Raw genomic sequence first — 22693 nt, forward strand, 5'->3', positions numbered from 1 at the left:
GCCAAGACCTGTGCTAAGTATATGATATACAATTTATTTCTTCGGGAAATATTTTGACACTTCCCCCACACACTGCCTTTTATTGCAATGTGACCATTTCCTGAAAAATGTCCTACACAGCTCCCAACCCAAATATTAGAGGAGTGACAACACAAGCACTCCAACCTCCTGATCTGTCTCCCATAATACACTTTTGGTCCTCTGTTTCATCCCATACATTGGTGCAAGAATCATCTTTTTTAAACTGTCAGGTTTTTGTTTGTTTGTTTGTTTACATTTTATTTATTTATTTGACAGAGAGAGATCACAGTAGACAGAGAGGCAGGCAGAGAGAGAGAGAGGGAAGCAGGTTCCCTGCTGAGCAGAGAGCCCGACGAGGGACTCGATCCCAGGACCCTGAGATCATGACCTGAGCCAAAGGCAGCGGCTCAATCCACTGAGCCACCCAGGCGCCCCAACTGTCAGCTTTTTGGAGTCTGTTGTTTCTTTTCAAAGAATCACACTTCTTAACCTTCTAGGAAAGCTTCTTGAAGCTTTCCTAGTTTTATCTTCTGGTGCTCCCCAGACATCAGCTCCCATCCCAATACACACACCCTGTTCCAAACCAGTTCTGTCTGGCAAGATACTGTTTCTAAAGACTAGACAATATTCCTTCCACCATAGGTTTCACCTAGCCTGAAGTGCCCCCTTTCTCTCTTTCTGCCAGTGTAGCTTAACTGTTAGGAGTAGAGTTCTGGAGACTGACAGATCCCAACTGATCTAATCCCTACTGATATGTTGGATGACCTTGGACAAAGCCCTTCACCTCTCAGAGCCTCAAATAGCACAGCTAAAAACACCTACCTACCTATCACAGAGGTTGTTGGATAATTCAATAAGATGATGCACATAAAATGCATGGTACAGTACTTGGTACATAATAAAGATTAGTAACATGTCCCTGTTATCATTTGTTGTTGCTGTTAACATTAATTTTATTTGATTTGTTCCCCATCCTTCATAAAACCTTTATCTAAGCAATCAACGTCAAAATGATCACTTTTCTTTAAATTATCAAACATTTATTTTTCCTATCACTGATTTGACAGCTAGAATTTAGTGCCCCGTATTGGTGGCTTCCTTCCTGTGCACCCACTGTCTTATTTCCTCCTCTCTAGAACAAGCTCCTTGAAGAAAAGACCTAAATCGTCGTAAGCATTCTTACGCATTTTGGCTCTTTGTGTGACTGAGGCCGTTACATATTGAGCTGGAAACTTTCCCCTTTTAAAAACGTGAAGGTTAGTTGAGTTAGCCTAAAAGAAAATTGCACTTAAAGCAATCAGTGGTGTGGGATCTGGAGGTGGGAGTAGGAGTAGGAGGGTGGTTGAGATAAGGGACTCCAGGTAGGGGCAGAACTGAAAAGAAATGATTTTTTTTTTTAAATAACCATCTCCTTTGATCTAAGGTCTTCTAGCAGCAGATAATAATTTAAGAAAAAGGGAGCCTCACTACCATTTGCCCTCCATCTCCCCTGCCTCCTCTTTCCCGGAGGGGACGACTGGTGGGGGTGGGGGGCGGAGGGATGGGGGGTGCCTAAGCCCTTTGCAAGTAACGTGACTACAGCTAACCACAGGAATTGTGAAACCGGCCCCAAGAATACTACCTACCAACCCACCGCCTGAACTGCGATCCTGGGGAATCCGTAGCTGGAGGGGACCCAGCTCAACCAACCGAGGCTGGCGCGGGTTGGGGACGCGGGGGAGGGGGGGGCGTGGGCGGAGACCAGCATTGCTCCGCCCCTGAAGCTGGGCGGTGACCAGTAGGCGGCACCGCGGCGCCGTGCGCTCATATAGGGCGCAGCCCCAGGGAACACCGAGCGCTTTGCCCTAGCTGCAATTAGGAGGTCGGTGGCAAGATGAGCCGGGCGCCAGCGTTCTTGAGCGCAGCCGAGGTGCAAAAGCACCTCCGCAGCTCCAGCCTCCTCATCCCGCCGCTGGAGGCGGCTCTGGCCAACTTCTCCAGCGGCCCCGACGGAGGAGTTATGCAGCCGGTGCGCACCGTGGTGCCGGTGGCCAAGCACAGGGGGTGAGTGAGGAAGGCCGGGGTTAAGGGCTGGAGAAACTGGAAAGGTGGAACGCGAGGCAAGCCAAGGGGGCAGCGGGAGAAAGGAAAAGAGGGCTTGCCTGCCTAATCATTGCTGGTAACAGCTGCCACCTAATATTGGCGCTAGCCACCGGTCAAGTGACGCTTTATAGAGATTTATCTTGTTAAATTCAACACATTATCCATATAGGTAGGTATTGATAATATTTTACTGATGGGGACAATTGAGACTCAGAGAGGTGAAGTGACTTACCCAAGGTGACATAGGTAGGTAGTGGCAGAACTGGAATGGTTTTTCTCATGCAGATGGCTCTGTACTGTTGAATGTACTCTATGTACTGCCTAAAGGTAGGACAGAGGAGTTGGGGCAACGGAGGACAGTAGGGCAGTGACTGAGGAAAGAGAAAGGAAGGTATATGGGGACTTGATAGGACACCCCCAGTCTTGGGAAGAAGGGACTGAAGCTACTCACTCCCTCTCTCTTTGTAGTTTCCTGGGGGTCATGCCCGCCTACAGTGCTGCCGAGGATGCCCTGACCACCAAGCTGGTCACCTTCTACGAGGGCCACAGCACCGCCTCCACGGTCCCCTCTCACCAGGCCACTGTGCTGCTCTTTGAGCCCAGCAATGGCTCCCTTCTGGCGGTGAGCAAACTCCCTGCCCTGGGGTGAGGTGGGGCCCCTGGGCCCAGCGCTAGCCTCCGAAATTAGTTCTCTGAGTGAGCTGCGGGGAGTTTTGATTGTGACCACACGTGCCCCTGTCTGAACGATGATGATGTCTCTGGATACTAGCCGCGGTGAAGATTACCTGTGAGCGTGTGTCTGTTTCTAGGCCTGCCTGAAGATGCATATAGCCCAGCACCAGAGCCCACTGTTGCTTCAAGTGTGTGACAGACAGTGTGGAAGTAACAATCTCCTCATTCAAGTGTGTGACAGACAGTGTGGAAGTAACAATCTCTTCATTCCTGACAAGAAACTCTTGTCCTATACAAGTTACTCCAATATACAGTTTAATCAAACTCAGTAGCCAAGGAAACATTTATTTAGTGAACCTCTGTAATGTGGAAGAAAACGAGTATCCTGTAATCCTGGGGAGTCTTTCCTGAGAGATACACAGTAACCTGTTTTAACATTTCATGATAGCATCAAAATAGAGCAGTAGTCCTTTTACTGAGCACTTTGTATTGGCTAGGCATGGTTCTGAATGCTTTACCTGTATTCACTCCCTCAATACTTAGAGCCACTCTGTGAGGTAAGTAGTAGTATTTGCCCCCATTTTACAGATGAGGAAACTGAGTCCTAGAGCAATGATGCCCATCTTACCCAGGTTTACATAACTATACTTCAGACCTATTCAGTGTTAAATCCATGGTCCATATCCTCTGGAGACTGTCTCCTGCCTTTCCAACTGCCATTTACTGAGAGCTTACCATGTGCTAAGGAAGAGAAATTGATCTCAGTTATGACAATATTCCTCGATGGGAGGGGTTTTTTAAAAAGATTTTATTTATTTATTTGACAGAGAGAGAGAGATCACAAGTAGGCAGAGAGGCAGGCAGGGAGAGAGGGGGAAGCAGGCTCCCTTTTGAGCAGAGAGCCCAATGCGGGATTCGATCAGGACCCAGGACCCTGAGAGCATGACCTGAGCCGAAGGCAGAGGCTTAACCCACTGAGCCACCCAGGCATCCGTTAATGATATATTCCCTATTAAATGGAGCATTATCACAAGATGCCTTCTCCCAGTGACTTAATATGCGGAGAGGGGTTTTTTTTGAAAGATTCTATTTATTTATTTGACAGAGAAAGAGAAATCACAAGTAGGCAGAGAGCCAGGCTGACAGAGGGGGAAGCAGGCTTCCTGCTGAGCAGAGAGCTTGATGCAGGGCTGGATCCCAGGACCCTGAGATCATGACCTGAGCCGAAGGCAGACGCTTAGCCATCTGAGCCACCCAGGAGACCCGGGAGATTTTAATTCACATCCCCCTCCCCCAATTTCTGTTGGAGTCCCTGAGGCTCAAAGTAGTTGAGCCCACTTTGCTTGAGGTCACACAGCTGGTTTGTGAAAGACCCAGGGAATCGTTGCTAGACCTGTATGATCGTAGGACTTGTACTCTGTACTCACGTGCTCTGTGCCCTCTACCCTGCAAGCTGGCTCTGAGACCAGGCAGTTGAGTTGTTACCAGGGACAATCTTCATTATTCCACCCAAATCTCTGGATCTTAAATCCTCCTCCCCTGAATTTCAGGCTCCCTGAGTACAGGAACCCAGCTATACATGACTCCTCTGGAAAGACTAGCTCTTCCCAACCTATACTCATTCAAAGGAGATGACATTCACACCACTTGCCAAAGGTGGTTCCCTAGCAAAGCGGGACCACCTCGGGCTTTTAACGAAATGACAAGACCTTAGATCCTTCCTGAATCTGTTCAGTAGTAAGTGATTCACTTCCTTTTCTGTAAATATGAGAACACTGGTGCTACCTGGTAAATTTCAACTAAGAAGGCTAACTTAAAAACAGGAGGATAGTGCAAAGGATGGTGATTATTTTTAGCAAGATGTAATTCAGAATCACCTGGGGAGCTTTTGAAAACAAGGATGCCTGTGTCCCTCCCTTCGAGATACAGAGTAGTTAATGTGTCTGGGCCTCTGTAACTTCACAAAGCTCCCCACATGTGTGGCAGGAGTGGAGAGCCACTGAGACAGAATTTCATGGCCCTTGAACAGATGTCAGATGACTTACTCTAATTCCTCAAATTCCTCCTTCACCTGATGCTTTGAGAAACCCAGGGCAAGAGAAGAAAATGGGCAATTCTTGAGGGCTCATCGTATATGAGACATCTACATTTCTGTGACTGCTTTTAAGCCTCATAAAAATCCTCTGAATGGTTGGCATTATTTCTTTGTTTTTACAGGTGAGGAAAACGGTCCTTAGAGAGTAAGATGTTTCTTCAAAGTTGCATTTCTCATTAAGTGGAAGAATTTGATCCAAATCTGATAGCAAGCCTGTGCTCTCTGTAGGATAGTATGATGCTTCCTAGGGCTGCTCATTTTGAACTGCTTCTCTCTGCTTAAGTTCTGGTGAGGAGTGCCCCTTGCTCACTGTCGCTCCTTTCCTCCAAGGTCATGGATGGAAACATCATAACTGCAAAGAGAACAGCTGCAGTTTCTGCCATCGCCACCAAGGTAAGACTAGTGCCAGGCTGTACTGCTAAGGTTTGCTGGAGAGTCAGATTGGCTGTCTCCAGCTTGAAAGCCTAAGGGAGATGTGAGGAACTTATTTTGGTATTCCTTTGGACATAGCTGGAACTCCAAATGACAAGTATGGGACATCAGGTGAACACAGTGATTCATGAAATTATTAGCTACCATTTAATGAGCACTACTGGATTCTAGGTACTCTACATACATTATTCCCAATCTTCACATCAACCTTGCAAAGTAGATACGATTATCTTCATTTGCCAGATTTAGTGAATGTGGTTCAGAGAGGTTAGGTGAGTTGCCCAAGATTGCACAGCTACTAAGTGGCAGAGCAAGAATTTAATATTTGACTTTTATGACTCCAGAACTGCTTTGTGGCCCCCATCCCACACTGCTCCTGGTAAATCAGTGTGGTTGCCACAGGTCAAAGCCAAGAAGCTGAGGGGGAGCTGAAGAGATCTGAGCAGATTCATGTATTCATTTGGCTAATACTGTCTGAGATCCTACCATGTATCGGGCACTGTTCTAAATATCAGGAATATGGCAATGTGCAAAACAGGCACAGTTGGTTAGACAGTAAACAAGGTGAAAAGTTTGATTTGCCAAGAAAATAATTAACCAACAACAAATCCCTTTTGAGTTTAATAATATACTATACTATATTATATATATATATAATATAATATAATATAATATAGTATAATATATAATATACTAGGATTTGCTTTTAAAAACAAAACAAAACCTACTTCCAGCAGAAAACAGTGTGCTGGACAAACTAAAGCAGAATTGAGAATATCCTCAGTTGGGAGTGGTGACTTCCCAAATTATCCAGGGAGGACCTCACCCCTCCCAGAAGGTGTCATTTGAGTAGAGACTGAAGGAAGCAAGTGAGTGAAGAGGGGAGGGGGACACTCTTCAGGCAGAAGGGAAAGCGATGATGTTCCCAAGCAGTGCCAGGTCATCCTACAAGAAAAACAGTATTTTTAGAGGTTAGGTTAGGGTTAAGAAGAGGAGCATTGGCAAACCGGGTGTCTTCACATGAAATGGAGAAGTACAAGGTCTGCTGATGCTAGTTTGTGACGCCTGAGCATAAAGGAAGTGTGGGATGTGGAGAGCAGCAGACACCAGGTGTTCAGATTGTGAGATGGTTAAGATTTTTTAAACGCAGGATGGGGGGCGGAGAATGTGAGGATTAATCGGGTAATTTGTAGGAAGGGGGGCAGACTACAGGACACAGCTGGACGAACTGGTTTTTTGAATTATCTCCAGACCTAACTCAGACTGAAATGAGCAAGGGACTCCCTGAGGAACACATGTATGTTCAAGGGTACAATATTGCCTTACATTTGTGTGTGAAGGTCTTGTCAAAATAATTTCCAGCCCATTGTCTTGACATATCTTTGGGTTTCTGTGAGGAAAGCAAAGAAGATCTTATTGGCCTCATTTGCTGTGGGAGGAGATGGAGGCGAGGGCTTCCTGATGCCGTGTAGCTGCGGGGTCTTCCAAGGCTCAGTCCCAGGACTCCAGGATCATAACCTGAACCGGAGGCAGATGCTTAACCAACTGAACCACCCAGGCACCCTGTGGAAACCAAACTCTTGCAGCATCCAGTTACACTGTGCTTTTTTGCATTGATAAAAATCTGCACTCCCACAAGAGTTAAGAATCATTGAGTTGATGCTCAGAACTTAGGCTGAAATGTCACAGCTTTATGCCCAGGGATACAGATGGGTTATTTCAATAAGGAACAAAGGGGCTATTATACTTTTTGCCCTGGAACAGAGAATGTTTTCTTTGCTGCTTCTCTTTCATTTAGGGCTTTAGGGAGGATGAAATGTATGGGAAGTTTTCGGGCCTGACAGTCACTGTAACAACTTCTTTGCACATGGGTTGCACGTAACCTGAGTTGAGTACTCTCACATGCTTTCTCAAGATGACAGTATACATCAGGGTTTATCCCTGGCATGCATCTGTTCAACAAATATTTGAGTGCCCACCAGGGTCCAGGCCCAGTGCTCCGCATAGAGCATAGAGTGGTGAGCTAAACAGTACCTGCCATCATGGAACACAGAGTCCATTTGCGGAAACAGATATTCACCCAAAGATCATACCAACAAATGTAAAATCACAACCCTGACAAATACATTGAATGCAAGAGAAGAAATTCTGTGAGAGGGTATAACAGAAGGTCTGTTGAATTTGGGAAGGCTTTTCCTATATAAAGGACATCTGAGCAGAAATTTGAAGTTTAGTAGGAATTACTCGTAAGGGACAGAAAGGAAAGTATTCCATGAAGAGGAAAATCTGTGCAAAGGCCCTGTGGTTGATGGAAGTACATGTGCTTGGGAGTCTGCAAAGAAGCTGATGTGGCTAAAGGACAGGAAGTGCAGGGGAGCATTTCTTAAGTGGGAGCTGGAGACATGGCAAGGCTAGACGGACACAGTGCTACTCATTAGCAGACACCGATGACACACACACTTTCAAACTCTACCATAAGAAACCTACCAGATTCATATACATATTTTTTATTATCTGCATGCTATGGTAAAAGAATGAAGTACCATTAGTCCTCTTCTTTTTTTAAAATAAATCTTACAAAAGTTATACTATTTAGGGAAAGGGATGTCAATTGTAACATTATTACCAAGGCAACAAATTATCAAGACAACAATCAGAATTAAAGATTTAGTTTCAGAAGTTGAAGGTTACTTTTACAGGACACTACAACAATTTCTGAAACCCACGCATACTTCTTAGAATAGATTCATATTAACTGAGAACAGAAAAAACGATGGATTTAGTTAAGGAAAAATCAGCTAATTCTCCTCGTTGCGTAAGAGCATAAGATTGAGGGGTTCTGTGGATATTGTAATTCTGAAAATGTTTCAAATCAGATACTTTGAATGCTATTTTATGGCACAAAATGATATCTCCCCTTCTGCAGCTATAGGAGAGATGAACATCTGCTTGTATTTCTGAGACTCCGTTTTGCTAGTAATTAATAATTCAAGAGACTTTCACTTTTAAGATTACATTCCAGAAATGCTATAATTAACATTGTAAGAAAGAGCAGGCCCAAGGAACTAAAATTTGCTGCATGAGATAGAGAAACGGCAAAAGAGGGTCTTGCTTAATATGGATGGTTTGAGGAGCAAGTGATATCCTCTATGCCAGTAGTTCTCCACACAGAATGATTTTGCCTCTGGCCCCAAGGACATCGAGGAGTGGGAGACATTTTTGGTTGTCACAACTAGGGGAGGTAGGGGATACTGCATCTAATGCATAGTTAGGGAAGCTGCTGAACAACCTGTAAAGCAGGGGACGACCCAGCCCCCCACCCCAGCCAATGGGGAATTATCCAGCCTAAATGTCAGTAGAGCTGAGGTTTAACAACCTCACTTGATTTCTTATGCATAGTTGTAGGTATGTGCTAAATCTGTGCACGTGAGACCATCTCTGTCCTCATGGGCTCATAGACCAGGACAAGAAAATGACTCTGTAAACAAATAAGCTTTGTGAAGTGGTAACTTCACCCAGGGAGGTCAGAATGACTTCACTGGAGTCATTGATGGAAGGTGATCATAAATCCCACTCCCAAACACGGACACACATACATCCAGAGCATGTGCCCCAGAGGCTGGCTCTACATGGAGGCTGAGCCATGGATTCTAGGTAGCTCTTCAAAGTAACTCGGGGCTCTGAGAAGTGGGTGTAGCTTCTCATGTCCCCAAGACAGGGCAGCCCAGAAGAACAAATGTGGGTTTTGGAGAATCAAAGACGTGGTTTTGGAGAATCAAAGACGTGGTTTTGGAGCCTCAGGGTGCCATGTCATAGTTGTAGGACTCTGAGCAAGTTCCTTAACCTCTCCAGACCCCGATTTCTTTATCTGGAAGAGGAAGATGAAAGTAGGAGTGCCTAGCTCATGGGGCCCTTGGCTGGTCTAAATGAGATCGGGAGGATAAAGCATTGGTATATACTGGGTGCTCGGTGAAGGCTCCTTCCTCCTCTCCACACGCCACAGAGGGGAAACTGAAACATAAAATTCCATCTCCTTCATTGCCTGAGATAGTGAGGGAGACGAAGATAGGGCATTGGGCACCTGATGTTCAAACTGTATCTGTTCTTCATCTGGCCGCTATTTCTCCCTTGACCTTCACCTCGTTTCTCTCCCATAGTTTTTGAAACCACCCAGCAGTCAAGTGTTGTGCATCCTTGGGGCTGGTGTCCAGGCCTACAGCCACTACGAGGTCTTCACAGAGCAGTTCTCCTTTAAGGAGGTAAGTCCAGGAAGCTTGAGGGAGAAGAGGGGAGGGAGCAGTTGGGGCCTTTATCTCTACTCCTTCACTGCGACCTGGGCTATTCTGAAATAGGTCAAGTCTGATCTCTTTTCATGACTCGCCCAGAAGTCCCGTTGGAGGCAGAAAGACCTGAATCACCTGTCTCCAGTTTCCCATTCCTAGGGTATGCCAGAGGACGCAGCAAGCCCACTTGGTTAAAAGATTGTGTTATATCCATTGCATACATTCAGTTTTCCTTTCTGTCCCTCTCTGTGCTTCTCTAAGGAGACTCTGGGATTTTTTAGGCATTCATGGGTATGGACACACAAACTGGGAACGAGGCCTGGGAGGCAAGAGACCACAGCACCCTGCCTCCATAGCCCCAGTGCTGGTCTGCCTTTGCCCCAGTTATGCCTCCCACTTCTTATGGGAACATTTTATGCTTTTATTTTTTGCACATGTGTGAGAGCAGTAGGGCAGATTTAAAATATGGCATTTAAAAAAATTTTTTTTTATTTCTTAAGATTTTATTTATTTGAGAAAGCGAGCAAGCCCAGGTAGGAGGGGGGACAGATGAAGAGGGAGAAGCAGACTCCCCACTGAGCAAGGACTCCCCAAGCAGGGCTCCATCCCAGAATCCTGGGATCAGGACCTGAGCCAAAGGCAGATATGCTTAACAGATTGAGCCACCCAGGTGCCTCAATATGACATTTTTAAAAAATGACTTATTTACTCATTTGAGACAGAAAGAGAGAAAAAACGTGGAGAACGGAGGGGCAAAGGGAGAGAGAGAATCAAGCAAGCAGACTCCCCACTGAGCAAGGATTCCCTAAGCAGGGCTTGATCCCACAACCCTGAGGTCATGACCTGAGCTGAAATCAAGAGTCAGCCCTCCGTGGATTGAGCCACCCAGGCATTCCGTAAAATACGACTTTTTAATGATAAAAATAATACCCCTGCTTTGGCAAATATCGACTGTAAGGAAGAACAAAGAAAAATGCCTTTTATCTGTTTTCAAAGATAAGCAGTTACCACTTTCCAATCCTCTCTTTAGTTTTTCATAAAGTAGTGTCCATCATGTTAGATATACCCAGTTGTATATCCTATCTTTCCATGAAATGTGCTAACATCATCACTTTGCAGGTTCCCCATTTTTTATATCCACTTGCATCATTTTTTTAACCAGAAGGGTGCTGGGGGTAACCATTCTCCTTTGATAGGGTATACTGTATTCTTTTTTACCTTGGTTGATGAACTTCGTTAGGCATAACATTTACTTCTGTATTTCTTACCTTTCCTTTTGGGGGATGATTTAGGCCTTGTTTTCTGTTGAGGGTCGACAACCCCCGCTCCTCGCTTGCAAGTTCGCTAAGAGAGCCAGCAACTCCCTGCCACCTGGTGAGGCAAACGATCCGGCTCCTGCCAGCGTCTGCCAGGACTCTAACTAGCCACTACTCCTGACATTTTCATCCCCTGCACTCCTCACTGCTCAACCCCTTCTTGTTTTCAACCCCCTACCTCCCCTTCAGAGATCAAGTTATTCCACACACAGTGCTGTCCTAGAAGCCCACATCTGCTCTGACTCCTTTACAGTCTCAAACACAAGGTGGGAGTTGGATGCTGACCGTGCCCAGTTATCATGTGCGTTTCGTAGACCTGAAAACTTAGGCTGCGTGAGGTTGAGTCATTTCAGGAGTGAGCAGTATGGGACAGAGTGAGGATTGATTCCAAGCCTTCCTAGCTCCACAATTTGCTCCACTAATGATTAGATTATGTAGCTATTAAGCTACAGAGGCAGGGTATCTCTGGCTAGAAGTGAAAGACTGTCCCTGCTTCTTGCAAGGAGAAAGGAGTAGAGAAAGGTCATTTTCAAATATTTGGTCAGGTGTCGGGCGCAATCAATGCTGTGCCCTTGGTCAGATGTTCTTTCTCTGTAGGAGATGATTTAAATATCCAAAGCCCTTACCCTAGAGAGGCTCATCTTTCCCCTGGTACTCTGGGCTGGATGAAACTTAAACAGCCAAACAATCGTGACACCAGTGTCCCTCTTGTTACCCCCCAACGAAGGTGAGGATATGGAACCGCACCAAAGAGAATGCAGAGAAGTTTGCGGACACGGTTCAAGGAGAGGTAGAGGTCTGTTCATCGGTCCAGGAGGCTGTGACAGGGGCAGATGTGATCATCACAGTTACCATGGCAACAGAGCCCATTTTGTTTGGTGAATGGGTGAAGCCTGGGGCTCACATCAATGGTAAGTAGAATGGCTCCGTGAGCGTGGGTAGGTGGTGACCAGAGTTGTCCCTTAGGCTGGACCGAGTGACTGCATCTGCAGAGCTCTTTTACTCATGCAGAATGGCCAAGCCTTTTAAGGTCTTCGCAAACATGTGAGCCCCGAAAAACAATATTCACTCAGAAATTATGCAACAAAAGTCACGAGCCTGAAACTTACAACAAATTTAATTAAAGTTCCATGAAAGGTAACATTATGGCAGGTGGTCAGGCACCGCTAAGTTCATAAATGTAATGAAATTTAAATCACAAAAGCCACATGAGTCATTCTTTCTTAACAATACTTAGAATTATCCCCCGCCCTCCCTCAAAAAAGTTTTTTTACTACAGCACAAAAGACATTCCTTGTGACTTGTGGGCGCTCATTAGCACGTGTGCTGGAATGGGTGGGACTCCAAATATAAGAGTTCCTGGGGCTTCTGAAGTTTTGAAGATTTTTCTGAAGATTTGAAGTGGGGCGATCTACCCTCAGAGCCCAAGCTCTTAAATTACGTTCTATATTATCTTCCAGTAAGAAGACTGGAGTCTGTGCATAGCGAGGCCAATACTAGAGATTTAAACATGTTATCGGTTTTCTGTTTTAGTGACAAGCACATGGTGTGAACTCAGAAGCTGAGATTTCTGTACCTACTGGCAGATGAGCAGGCAGGAGCCAAGATTATGCATTCTATCCCTAATGTGTATTGAGTTCCTACCATGTGCCAGGCACTGTTCTAGATGCTGGGCAGGCCAGAATAAGCCACACTCAAGGTCACTGCCTTCCTGGTGCTTGCATTCTAGGGAGGGGGAATAGATAACAGATAAACAAGCAGATGAAACAAATAGATGGTTCCAGCTAAAGATTAATTTCTGTGGAGTAGACAAAAGTGTGGCACATCTGAGGAAAGGGCCAAAGTGAAGTGAAGGTCTCAGTGGGACGTGGCTTCAGGGAATAAGTAGACAAGAGATGGGTGAGTTCTGGCTTTATGGACAGTAGCCCCTTTTCTGGAAGGTCATCGGAAATCACAAGAAACCCATTCTTGGAGAAACAGACAAGAGCTGAATCTTCAGCAAGATGGAAATGATTTTTTTTTTCCCCAGCCTAAAACAGCATGTACTTATTACTTTGTAGTTTCTGTGGTTTCGGAAGGCTGGGCAGGGGTCAGCTGGGTCCTCTGCTCACACAAGGGGGAAATCAAGGTGTTGTCCAAGCTTCGGTTTCAGCTAGAGGCCAGACCCCTGTTCCAGGCTCAGGTAGGACAAGAGTGCTGGCTTCCTGGGGGCGAATCTCGGCTTCTAGAGGCCGCCCACGTTCCCTGTAATGTGGATGCTCCATTTTCAGTGCCAGCAACAGGGAATCTCTCTCACACTGTGACTCTCCAGGAAGGGCTGCCTCCCTCGATTGTGAGTCAAGGCATCGCTTCTGCGTCCCTAGCCTAAAGACAAAATTGGTTTGTGTGTTTACAGAGGCATCACATATACTTCAGAGTATGTTACCAGTGCGGTTGACAGGGAAACACCAGCAACAGATTTTACTTGTTTTGCAGCTTGGCTAAGAGATAGGCCCAATTCCACCCTCGCCTGCATTTCGCTCATCCTGTCCCCGCACCACTGCCCCCCTCCCCCAGCCAGGGTCTGACCCTCACCCATTCTAGCTTCACTGAAGCAAGGCCAGGGTCCAGTCTAAGTCAGGCCCCTCCCTTTGCTGCCTGGCACACCTCCATCTGCCCAAGTGGCCTCCCACAGCCCTTTGAGAACTCGCCCTGCTCAGAAGAATTGGGGCAGGGGAGGGTTGGGGGGGGAGACCCAAGTGCCATGAGAAGGGATGGCTTGAGAAACCAGGGTTTTTCCCACCAGCTTATGATTTATTTACAAGCTTCATTTGGTTTGTGCTTTTGTTCTGTAGAACCCCTCACACAAATGACCTTCAAGGACATTTTTACACCACTCTCTTTGAAAACTAGAGGGAGGGACAACAGCAGGAGCAGGAGCAAGCAGGGAAAAACTGGACGCAGTGTGAGAAGGCACATAATATGTTGGCGTGAGGCTTTGTAGTGGTTTCCAAAGACGAGTTGGCCATGGGTTGCTTCCAGCCAGCAGATGTGTTTTGTTTGGACCATAGCATGCTCTAAAAAATCAAGAAATAACACATGCAAATAGATTTCCTGCTTCTCTTTTAAGAAATAAGGGGGAAAAAAAGGAGGAAGGGGAGACTAATGGAGCCCTGCTTTCTCACGTGGCCTCAATCAGCTTGAGCTGAAGGATGCTTGCCCTCTTTACACGGGGCCGGCTTTCTTCTGTGAACTTAGGTCCCCACCATTTCCAGTGCGGTCCCTCTGACCAGCCCCGCGGGCATTTGGTGGTGGCCTCTGCATTGTCTTATCTGCCAGGAGGCATGTTTCCTTGGATTCTTCATTAAATTCCTGGGCTCTCTGCAAAGGACATGAAATCTCGGGGCCAGGATGGAGCCAGCTTCCTCTTGATCAGGGTTACTTCGTGACCCTGGTGCTGGGCTCTTTTGTCAAAGTTAAGAGAGAAATGGTTAGGGGTGACGAATGAGAATGATTCAGGAGGAAGCAGATCGGCAGAAGACGGAGGAGAATGGGGTGTGAATAAGCGGCGGGTGATGTCTCTGTTTCGGGGTTTTTGTCCAGAAGTCGCTGCCCCGGATAAACAGAAGAGGCGTGGAATGCATGGCTCCCTCTGAGTCGTTAGGTGCACTTATTAGAGACAGAACTGTGGCAGGCACCTCCACTTCTTTGAACTTCTGTGTGTGCATCTTTTAAGTGAGAATCAGACACGAAGCGTACTTGTGAGGACTATAAATAATATGTGTGAAACATCCCACGGCTAGGAGGCAACCAATAAATGAATGCTAAGTTGCTTCAAAATCTTTTAGAAAGATCATGATATGAAATGAAAGAAAGAAAGAAAGAAAAAAAAGGCGTTCTTACTGATGAGTGTTCATTCTTGCTGATCAGGAGGGGTTGGCATTGGGAAAGGCGGCACCCCAAATCTGAATGTTCTCATGTGTCCTAGGTCACTGCTTTTCCCCTCCCCTTCTTCCGTTCTTTGGCACGTGTAGTGTCCTTTGTCACTGTTTCTGGGCTCACGGTCTGTTTTGCTGTCTCTTAGCCATCGGAGCCAGCAGACCTGACTGGAGAGAGCTGGATGATGAGCTGATGAAACAGGCTGTGCTTTACGTGGACTCCCATGAGGCTGCCCTGAAAGAGTCCGGAGATGTCCTCTTGTCGGGGGTGAGCCCTTCCTCCTGGGAGGCTGCTGTCCAGCAGTGGGATCCCAGGGTTCCATTAACCTCCCCTTCCATTTGGACTCCTCCAAACCTCAGTCACCCCCACCTCTTTTGGGGGTTGGGGAGGGGGAAAAATTGGCAGCTCCTAAAACATCTCTCAACCCTTTCTAATCCCAGTCTAGGGTAATGTGGCCATTATGGTGTTGACATGTGTTTTCCTGTCCCCTTTGCCTGGAGAGAGCAGCTTGATGGATTTTTTCCGTCAGACTGAGTTGTCCTATAAGGCAGTAAGATTGGGAGAGAAGTGCCCGGAAACCTTCCCAGTGTGGCCAACAACACAGGACTGGGGTTGGCCACTTTCTGGCCTCATTCTTTTGTAAACAGAGCATAGGATCAAGAAGAGAGCTGCCAAAATGAGTGTTCAGATAAGAACATGCTGATTTCCTCACTGACATACCATCTTGCCCAGACATTACCCCAGCCACAAACTTATATCTCGACATTCATGGTATCACAAAGACAGATGCTATGCAAATAGCATATATATATAAAATATATCATATATTATATGTTATTTATATTATTATTATAATTAATTATAATTATTATTATATATGATTATAATTATATATAATATTTATATATAATTAAATATATATTTTATATATTATTTAAATATATAGAAATATATTTATATATTATTTAAATACTTATTTATTATATATTATTTAAATATATAGAAATGTTATTCATATATATTAAGTATATTATTTTAATATATTTATATATTCAAATATATATTATTTAAATGTATACATTTATTTTTATTTATTTATTTCTATTAAATATATATTTATTATTTTTAATTAAATAAGCGTATATATGCTTATTTATGATATATGCTTATTTATTTTTTTAATGGGGAAAGCCAGTTTACATATGGTCATTTTGTCAAGTTTCTCCCTTACCCAGTGGTGGCTGCCCTCCCTGTCCTCCCTCATAATATGGCTGGAGTGGACATTGGCTCCATGGTCTAGGTCAGTGTGTGTTTGTTTCCCAGGCTGAGATTTTTGCTGAGCTGGGAGAAGTGGTGAAGGGAGTGAAACCAGCACTCTGTGACAAGACCACGGTGTTCAAGTCTTTGGGTAAGGACTCTAGCTCCCAGGGCATATATCCAACCAGAGCACAACGCAGATTTGCCCACTGGTGGAAAGAGGAATGAGTCACCTGACTCAACAGCTGAGTTATAAAATCCGTCACTTGGGTCAATTATTTACATGTCTTAGAATACTAGGTAAGCCCAGGAACTCTGAAACTGGGTGGTCCTGGGCTTCCCTTTTCTGCCACTCCCTGGACATGCGTCCTTGGGCAAGGGACCTCACCTCACCTGTCTGAGCCACGGCGGTCTCTTCACTGCTTGTTACCTCTAGTGTTTATGAGAATTCAGTGATGTGTATGTACAATGATTTGCACATAGCAAAGTGTCAGCAGTAAATCATTTAGACTTAGATCTAAACGGAAGTCAGAAGAATCAAATAAGATTAAAAACAGAGAGGGAGACAAACCATGAGACTCTGAATCATCAGAAACAAATTGAGGGTTGCTGGCGGGGTGGGGGATGGGGAGATGGGGTAACTGGGTGACGGGTATTAAGGAGGAAGTGAGAGGTAATGAGCCCAGGGGGCTATACCCAACTGACGAGTCACTAAACTCTACTCCTGAAGTTTATAATACACTAGGTGTTAACTACCTTAGATTTAAATAAAACCAAAAAAATAATAATAAAGTGATGAAAGTCAGAAAGAAAGTATCCATCAGAGGTGGGGATGGGGGATAAAGTTGTTACAAGACAGAGAGCTTAAGAGAAATAGCAGGGAGACCCACCGGAAGAGACCCACACAGGAAGTATAACCTGAGACCCCTTGTTTCCCTTCCCCTCCTACCCTCCTGCTTGCTGACTGGAGAAGGGCTTCCATGGGGGGCCTCGTTACCACCAGAGTTGTGCAGGCAGAAGCCCAACCAAGGGCAGGCTCCCCAGGGCTGGTCTGCCCCTGAGCGCAGCAACTCCACCCCAGCAGACCTAAGGAAATGGACACGTGTAGTAACAGCGCTGATAATTTGCTGATACATCTAAAATACTGAAAGACTCCCAAATCGGTTGACAAGTAGTTACTGCCCTGAGCCCCTCAGGGATACTATCTGCCATCTCTCAAGATCTCCCCTATTTCCTAGTATCAAGCACCCAAAGATTTTATTTTTTTTTTAAGATTTTATTTATTTATTTGTCACAGAGAGAGATCACAAGCAGGCAGAGAGGCAGGCTGAGAGAGAGGAGGAAGCAGGCTCCCCGCTGAGCAGAGAGCCTGATGCGGGGCTCGATCCCAGGACCCTGGGATCCTGACCTGAGCCGAAGGCAGAGGCTTTAACCCACTGAGCCACCCAGGCACCCCTGCTGTACCCTTTTTGAGCAATGCTTGTTTTCTTGCTTTGGGGATTGGTTTATTGACACATTTTTTCATCTAGCAAGTGCATATTAAATACTTATTATGTATTAGAATCTGTACTGGGGGCAGGGGTGTCTATGAAAATTAATAAAAATCAGCCCCTGTCCTTGGAGAACCTATACCCAATTGAGGTGAAGTTATGTATCCAAAATAGCAAGACAAGTGGGGTTGCTGAAGGATGTGGGGATTGGACTAGACCAAGGATCCACAAACGATAGCCTGTGGGCCATACCAAGCCCATCACCTGTTTTTATCCTGCCTTCAAACTAGGAAAGTTTTCTTATGAAATGACTGGGGAAAAAAAATAATAAAGGAAGACTATTTTATGACAGATGAAAATTATATGAAATTCAAACTCCAGTGTCCATAAAGAAAATGTTATTGGAACATGGCCAGGCTCATTTGTTTACCTCTCTGGTAGGACTGCTTTTGCAGTACAATGGCAGACTTAATTCCAAGACACCACAGGGCCTGCAAAGCCTACACATGTACCATCTGGACCCTTATAGAAAGTTTTCTGGCCCCTGAACTCAACTTTGAAGGACCCTTAAAATGTGTTTAGTGGGCATTGCTCACTTAGCATCGTTTCCCTGACCCCTCCCCCCTCCCCCATACCCCCCATCCCCTCACAGACCTCCCAAGCCTAAACTCACCTCTGGATATCAGTCCATGTTTCCCCAGACGGGCATTAGTAGCACAGACAATGTATTAGGAAACTGCAAGTCACAGGGCCTGGGCGGTGGCAGGAAAAGTTGTTCTGACAAAAAATGAACCACTTTTCTGTCCATTCCAGGAATGGCGGTGGAAGACCTGGTCGCAGCCAAGCTAGTGTACGAATCCTGGTCATCTGGTAAATAAAACAAAGGAACTTCCCATTGAGGTAGAAGCTACGGCTCAAGGGACGTTGTTACCAGCTGTCTTGTGATTTCTAGATCAAATAAGGGAGCCCCATGCCTAGTGAGCTATAGTGTTGAGCTTATCATATCTTATACCTTAAATAATGAGATCCCCATTTGTGTGTGTAGCAAAACTAGGTGGCCATTTCTTCTGTTACATCTGTTTATAGTAATACTCCCTTTGCCCTGTATTTCACTGCATTTTGTAATTCCTTGAAATAAAGCATTTCCAATTCTGCTGTTCTTGCTTTGGTCATTTCTGTGTTTCATGGCAAAGAAAGTGAGGGGAGCATCTGCTTCCATTCATTCCCTGGGGGAGTTTCAATGACTATAATTAAATTTATTTCTATTTTTTAAATTAGCATACAATTCTTATACCAGTGTGAAGTACACAATTCAGTGCTTTTTAGCATGCTTACAGGGAGCAACCATCAAGACTCTCTAATTCCAGAACATTTCAGCACTCCCCAAAAGAACCCTGGTACTCAATAGCAGTCACTCCCCTTTCTCCCTTCTTCCCAGCCCTGCCAACCACTGATCTACTTTCTATCTTTATGGACTTGCCTCCTCTGGACATTTCACATAAATGGAATCAAACATTATGTAGACTTTCATTTCTGGCTTTTTAGAATTTAAATCTCAAGAAACAGTGGAGCTTCTATATTGGCCAAGACTCCTTTGGTCACAAGTGGTAGCGACCACAACGCAAACTACCTTAGGCAGAATGAAGGAAAGAGGAGTGGAATGTATTGTTTCTAGTATTTAAGAAGAACACATGTAACAGGTCTTAAGCTACAGCTGTTTCCAGGTCTCCAAGTGTCCACAGGACCCAGTTTTGCTCTCCCCAATCCCTCAGCTCTGTTTTCTTCAGTGTTGGTCCCATTACTAAGTAAGTTTTCCCCCTGGCTATCCTCTTTAGCAACCCTAGCAGAAATGGAGATTATCCCAGAACTGAGACTCAGGGTACCCTGTAGGTTATGTGCCCATTTCCGTGCTTAACATTCTGGCTAAATGAGATAGATCAATCTGGCCCAGGCCAGTGTCATTTGCCTATCCCAAAGAAATATCATCCAGGGGAATCTGATGTCCCTATTATCCAGGCCTGGGTCACAAGCTCCCCCTTAAAGTCAAGAATAGACTCAGCCCACCTGACCACATGAACTAATAGAAGGGAAGGGGTCTCTTAGCAAAAAGAGGGAGAAATGAATATTGGATAGGCAAATCTATAGATGTCCACCAAAGTATCAGTGTTGAGAGGGTCATTAAGAATCATCTAGTCCAACCTTCCCAACTTACAGTTGGGGAAACTGAGGTGTGTTTTCCCTAGCTGCCCTGAATCACTAGCAGAGTGGTGTGACCTTTGGCCTGCCGAAGACCCCATCCAAATCCACCCCCATTCCTAGGCTGGTTATCAGATAAGTCAGCAGCAAGCAAAAGCATTTTCTATTGCTTTGTTTTCCTCCCCAAACTCTTCCTAATAGGTCCTTTTTTCATGTTCTAGGTGACCTAAACCCTAGTTTATCATGTTTGCCAGACTGTCTGAATGGGGGCCATTGCACTGGAATAAAATATCCATTTGATCTGCATCTGCACATCCCAAGTGACTGTGAAGTCTTTCTGGGGACCTTAATGGTCACAACACTAAAGGATGTGTAGGGAAGGGTGTATGGTAATGGGATTATTAAAATTCCTCAATTACAGTAATTTCTCTGACGTTGGCCATAGCAACTTCTTCTAGATATATCTCCTAGGCAAGGGAAACAAAAGCAAGAATAAACTATTGGGACCACATAAAAATAAAAAGCTTCTGCACAGCAAAGGAAACAACCACCAAAACTAAAAGACAACTTACTGAATGGGAGAAGATATTTGCAAATGACATATATAATAAAGAGTTAGTATCCAAAATGTATAAAAATATATATACAACTCAACACCAGAAAAACAAACAATCCAGTTAAAAAATGGGCAGAAGATTTGAACAGACATTTCTCCCAAGATGACATCCAGATGGCCAACAGGCACATGAAACAATGCTCCACATCACTCATCATCAGGGACATGCAAATCAAAACCACAATGAGGTATCACCTTGCACCTGTCAGAATGGCTAGAATCAAAACCACAAGCAGCAACAAGTGCTGGCAAGGATGTAGAGAAAAAGGAATTATTATGTGTTGTTGCTGGGAATGCAAATTTATGCAGCCACTGTGGAAAAGAGTATGGAGGTTCCTCAAAGAACTAAAAATAGAAAAAATTTAAAAATAGAACTACCATATGATCCAGTAATTCCATTATTGGGTATTGACTTAAAGAAAATGAAAACATAATTCAAAAAAGATAGATGCACCCCTGTGTTTATTGCAGCATTATTTAGAATAGCCAAATTATGGAAACAGTACAAGTATCCATCGATAGATGAATGGATAAAGATGTGTGTGTGTGTGTGTGTGTGTGTGTGTGTGTGTTTAATGGAATATCACTCAACCATAAAAAAGAATGAAATCTTGCCATTTGCAACAACATGGGTGGATCTAGAAGATATAATGCTAAGTGAAATAAGTCAGTCAGAGAAAGACAAATCCCATATGACTTCACTCACATGTGGAATTTAAGAAACAATTGAGCAAAACTAAAAGAAAGAAAGAAAGAAAGAAAGAAAGAAACCAAAAAAACAGACCCTTAACTACACAGAACAAAAACTGATGGTTACTAGAGGGAAGGAGAGCCAGAGGATGGGTGAAGGGGATTAAGAAATACACGTATCCCGAAGAGCACTGAGTACTGTGTAGAATTATTTGATCACTATATTGTGTACCTGAAACTAATATAGCACTGTACATTAACTATACTGAAATTAAAATTTTTTTAAATTGCCTTAATTCATAGAGATCTTCTTTTGTTCTTTCTTGAAGAACCCCTACCATAACTCTATTCTAGACCACCAAGTTAGAACAGAAAAGAAACAGTCCTCACAGAGGTAATTAAGAGGTATAAACTTCTAGTTCTAAAAATAAGTCATGGAGATGAAAAGTACAGCACAGGCACTATAGTCAATAATATTGTGATAACATTGTACAGGGACAGAGGGTGACTACACATCATGGTTGCACATTTCATAAAGTATATAATTGTCAAATTACTGTGTTGTACACCTGAAACGAATGTAATATTGTATGTCAAGTATATGTTAATAAAAACACAAACAAAAACAAAAACAAAAGTTCTCATCTCCAAAAGCACACAGTCTAGGATAACAGAGCTGTAAAAAAGACAATTACAGGACCATGCCTCAGTGTCGCAGAAACACACAGTCAAGGTCCCAGCAGGAAATTATTGCCACACTCAAAAAGGGGGGATTGGAGAGAATTTCATGAAGGGACTGTTGAGAAGGGAGAGGGGGGAGGTACAGGGAGCAGGAAGGCATGGTGAAGCCTGGCAGGGCCAGCAACAGTAGGAAGATGCTACCACTCCTCGCTGAGTTGGCATAAGCAGTTAGGGAACTCGGCACATATTGGAGCCACAGCAATAATTCTCACTGTTTCACTCATATATTTTGAGACAATTTTTGCGACTATTGCCGATATGGTAATTACCCTTTAGATGAAGCAACAGAAGATGTTTGGGGAGTGGTAGAGAGGCCAATGGAGCCTACAAGCTGAGTTACCTTCATGAAAATAAAATTCAGCAGTTGAAAAAAAAAAAATACACTCTGACCACCCATTCTGGCCTCACAAAGGTTTATGATTATTCATTGGGATAACATAAAGGGATTATGTTTGGTTCCTTCTTTTTCATCTAGGAATTTTTGATGGAATTTTTAGGTGATGTTTTACAACCCACATGTTCTTCAAATACATATCCTTTTCTCTCAGCACAAAATTGACATGAAGGCCAAGGGGGTGGTCGCGGTCAGAGCTCCGGTTCTACTGGACAAATAAACATTCTCCTTCCTGTATTTTCTGAGCCAAATGCTGCCCCTCCAGTAGGACAGCCTGGAAAATTCCAAATAGAAACGAGGAACTCCCACGAAGCACTTAGAATTAAATCCTTTAAATCTAAGATCCGGTAACATTTCCACTGGCCTGACTTTTCTCGTTCTCCCAAAGAGGTATCTTTCCATTTCCATAATGTGATATTCTATCCTCCGCACAGCAATGCTGGTTTCCAGCTCAAAATTCTTTGTACAACCTCATGCTGCCTCTCATTTG

The 22693-nt window shown here is 44.4% G+C and overlaps 1 protein-coding gene across 1 annotated transcript; it reads left to right on the forward strand.

Annotated features, from left to right (window-relative positions):
- The first annotated feature begins 1793 nt into the window (after window positions 1-1793).
- On the forward strand, window positions 1794-18725 carry CRYM (crystallin mu). Its single transcript, XM_004780134.2, has 8 exons — window positions 1794-2064; window positions 2572-2725; window positions 5201-5263; window positions 9460-9561; window positions 11629-11812; window positions 14965-15086; window positions 16143-16227; window positions 18380-18725. Exons 1-8 carry the CDS (start codon window positions 1895-1897, stop codon window positions 18442-18444), a joined length of 945 nt encoding a protein of 314 aa, XP_004780191.1. The 5' UTR covers window positions 1794-1894; the 3' UTR covers window positions 18445-18725.
- Window positions 18726-22693: the final 3968 nt, after the last annotated feature.

Source organism: Mustela putorius, unplaced genomic scaffold (genome assembly GCF_011764305.1).
Source record: "Mustela putorius furo isolate JIRA1106 unplaced genomic scaffold, ASM1176430v1.1 tig00004043_pilon_pilon_pilon, whole genome shotgun sequence".
In the NCBI taxonomy this organism is placed as follows: Eukaryota; Metazoa; Chordata; class Mammalia; order Carnivora; family Mustelidae; genus Mustela; species Mustela putorius.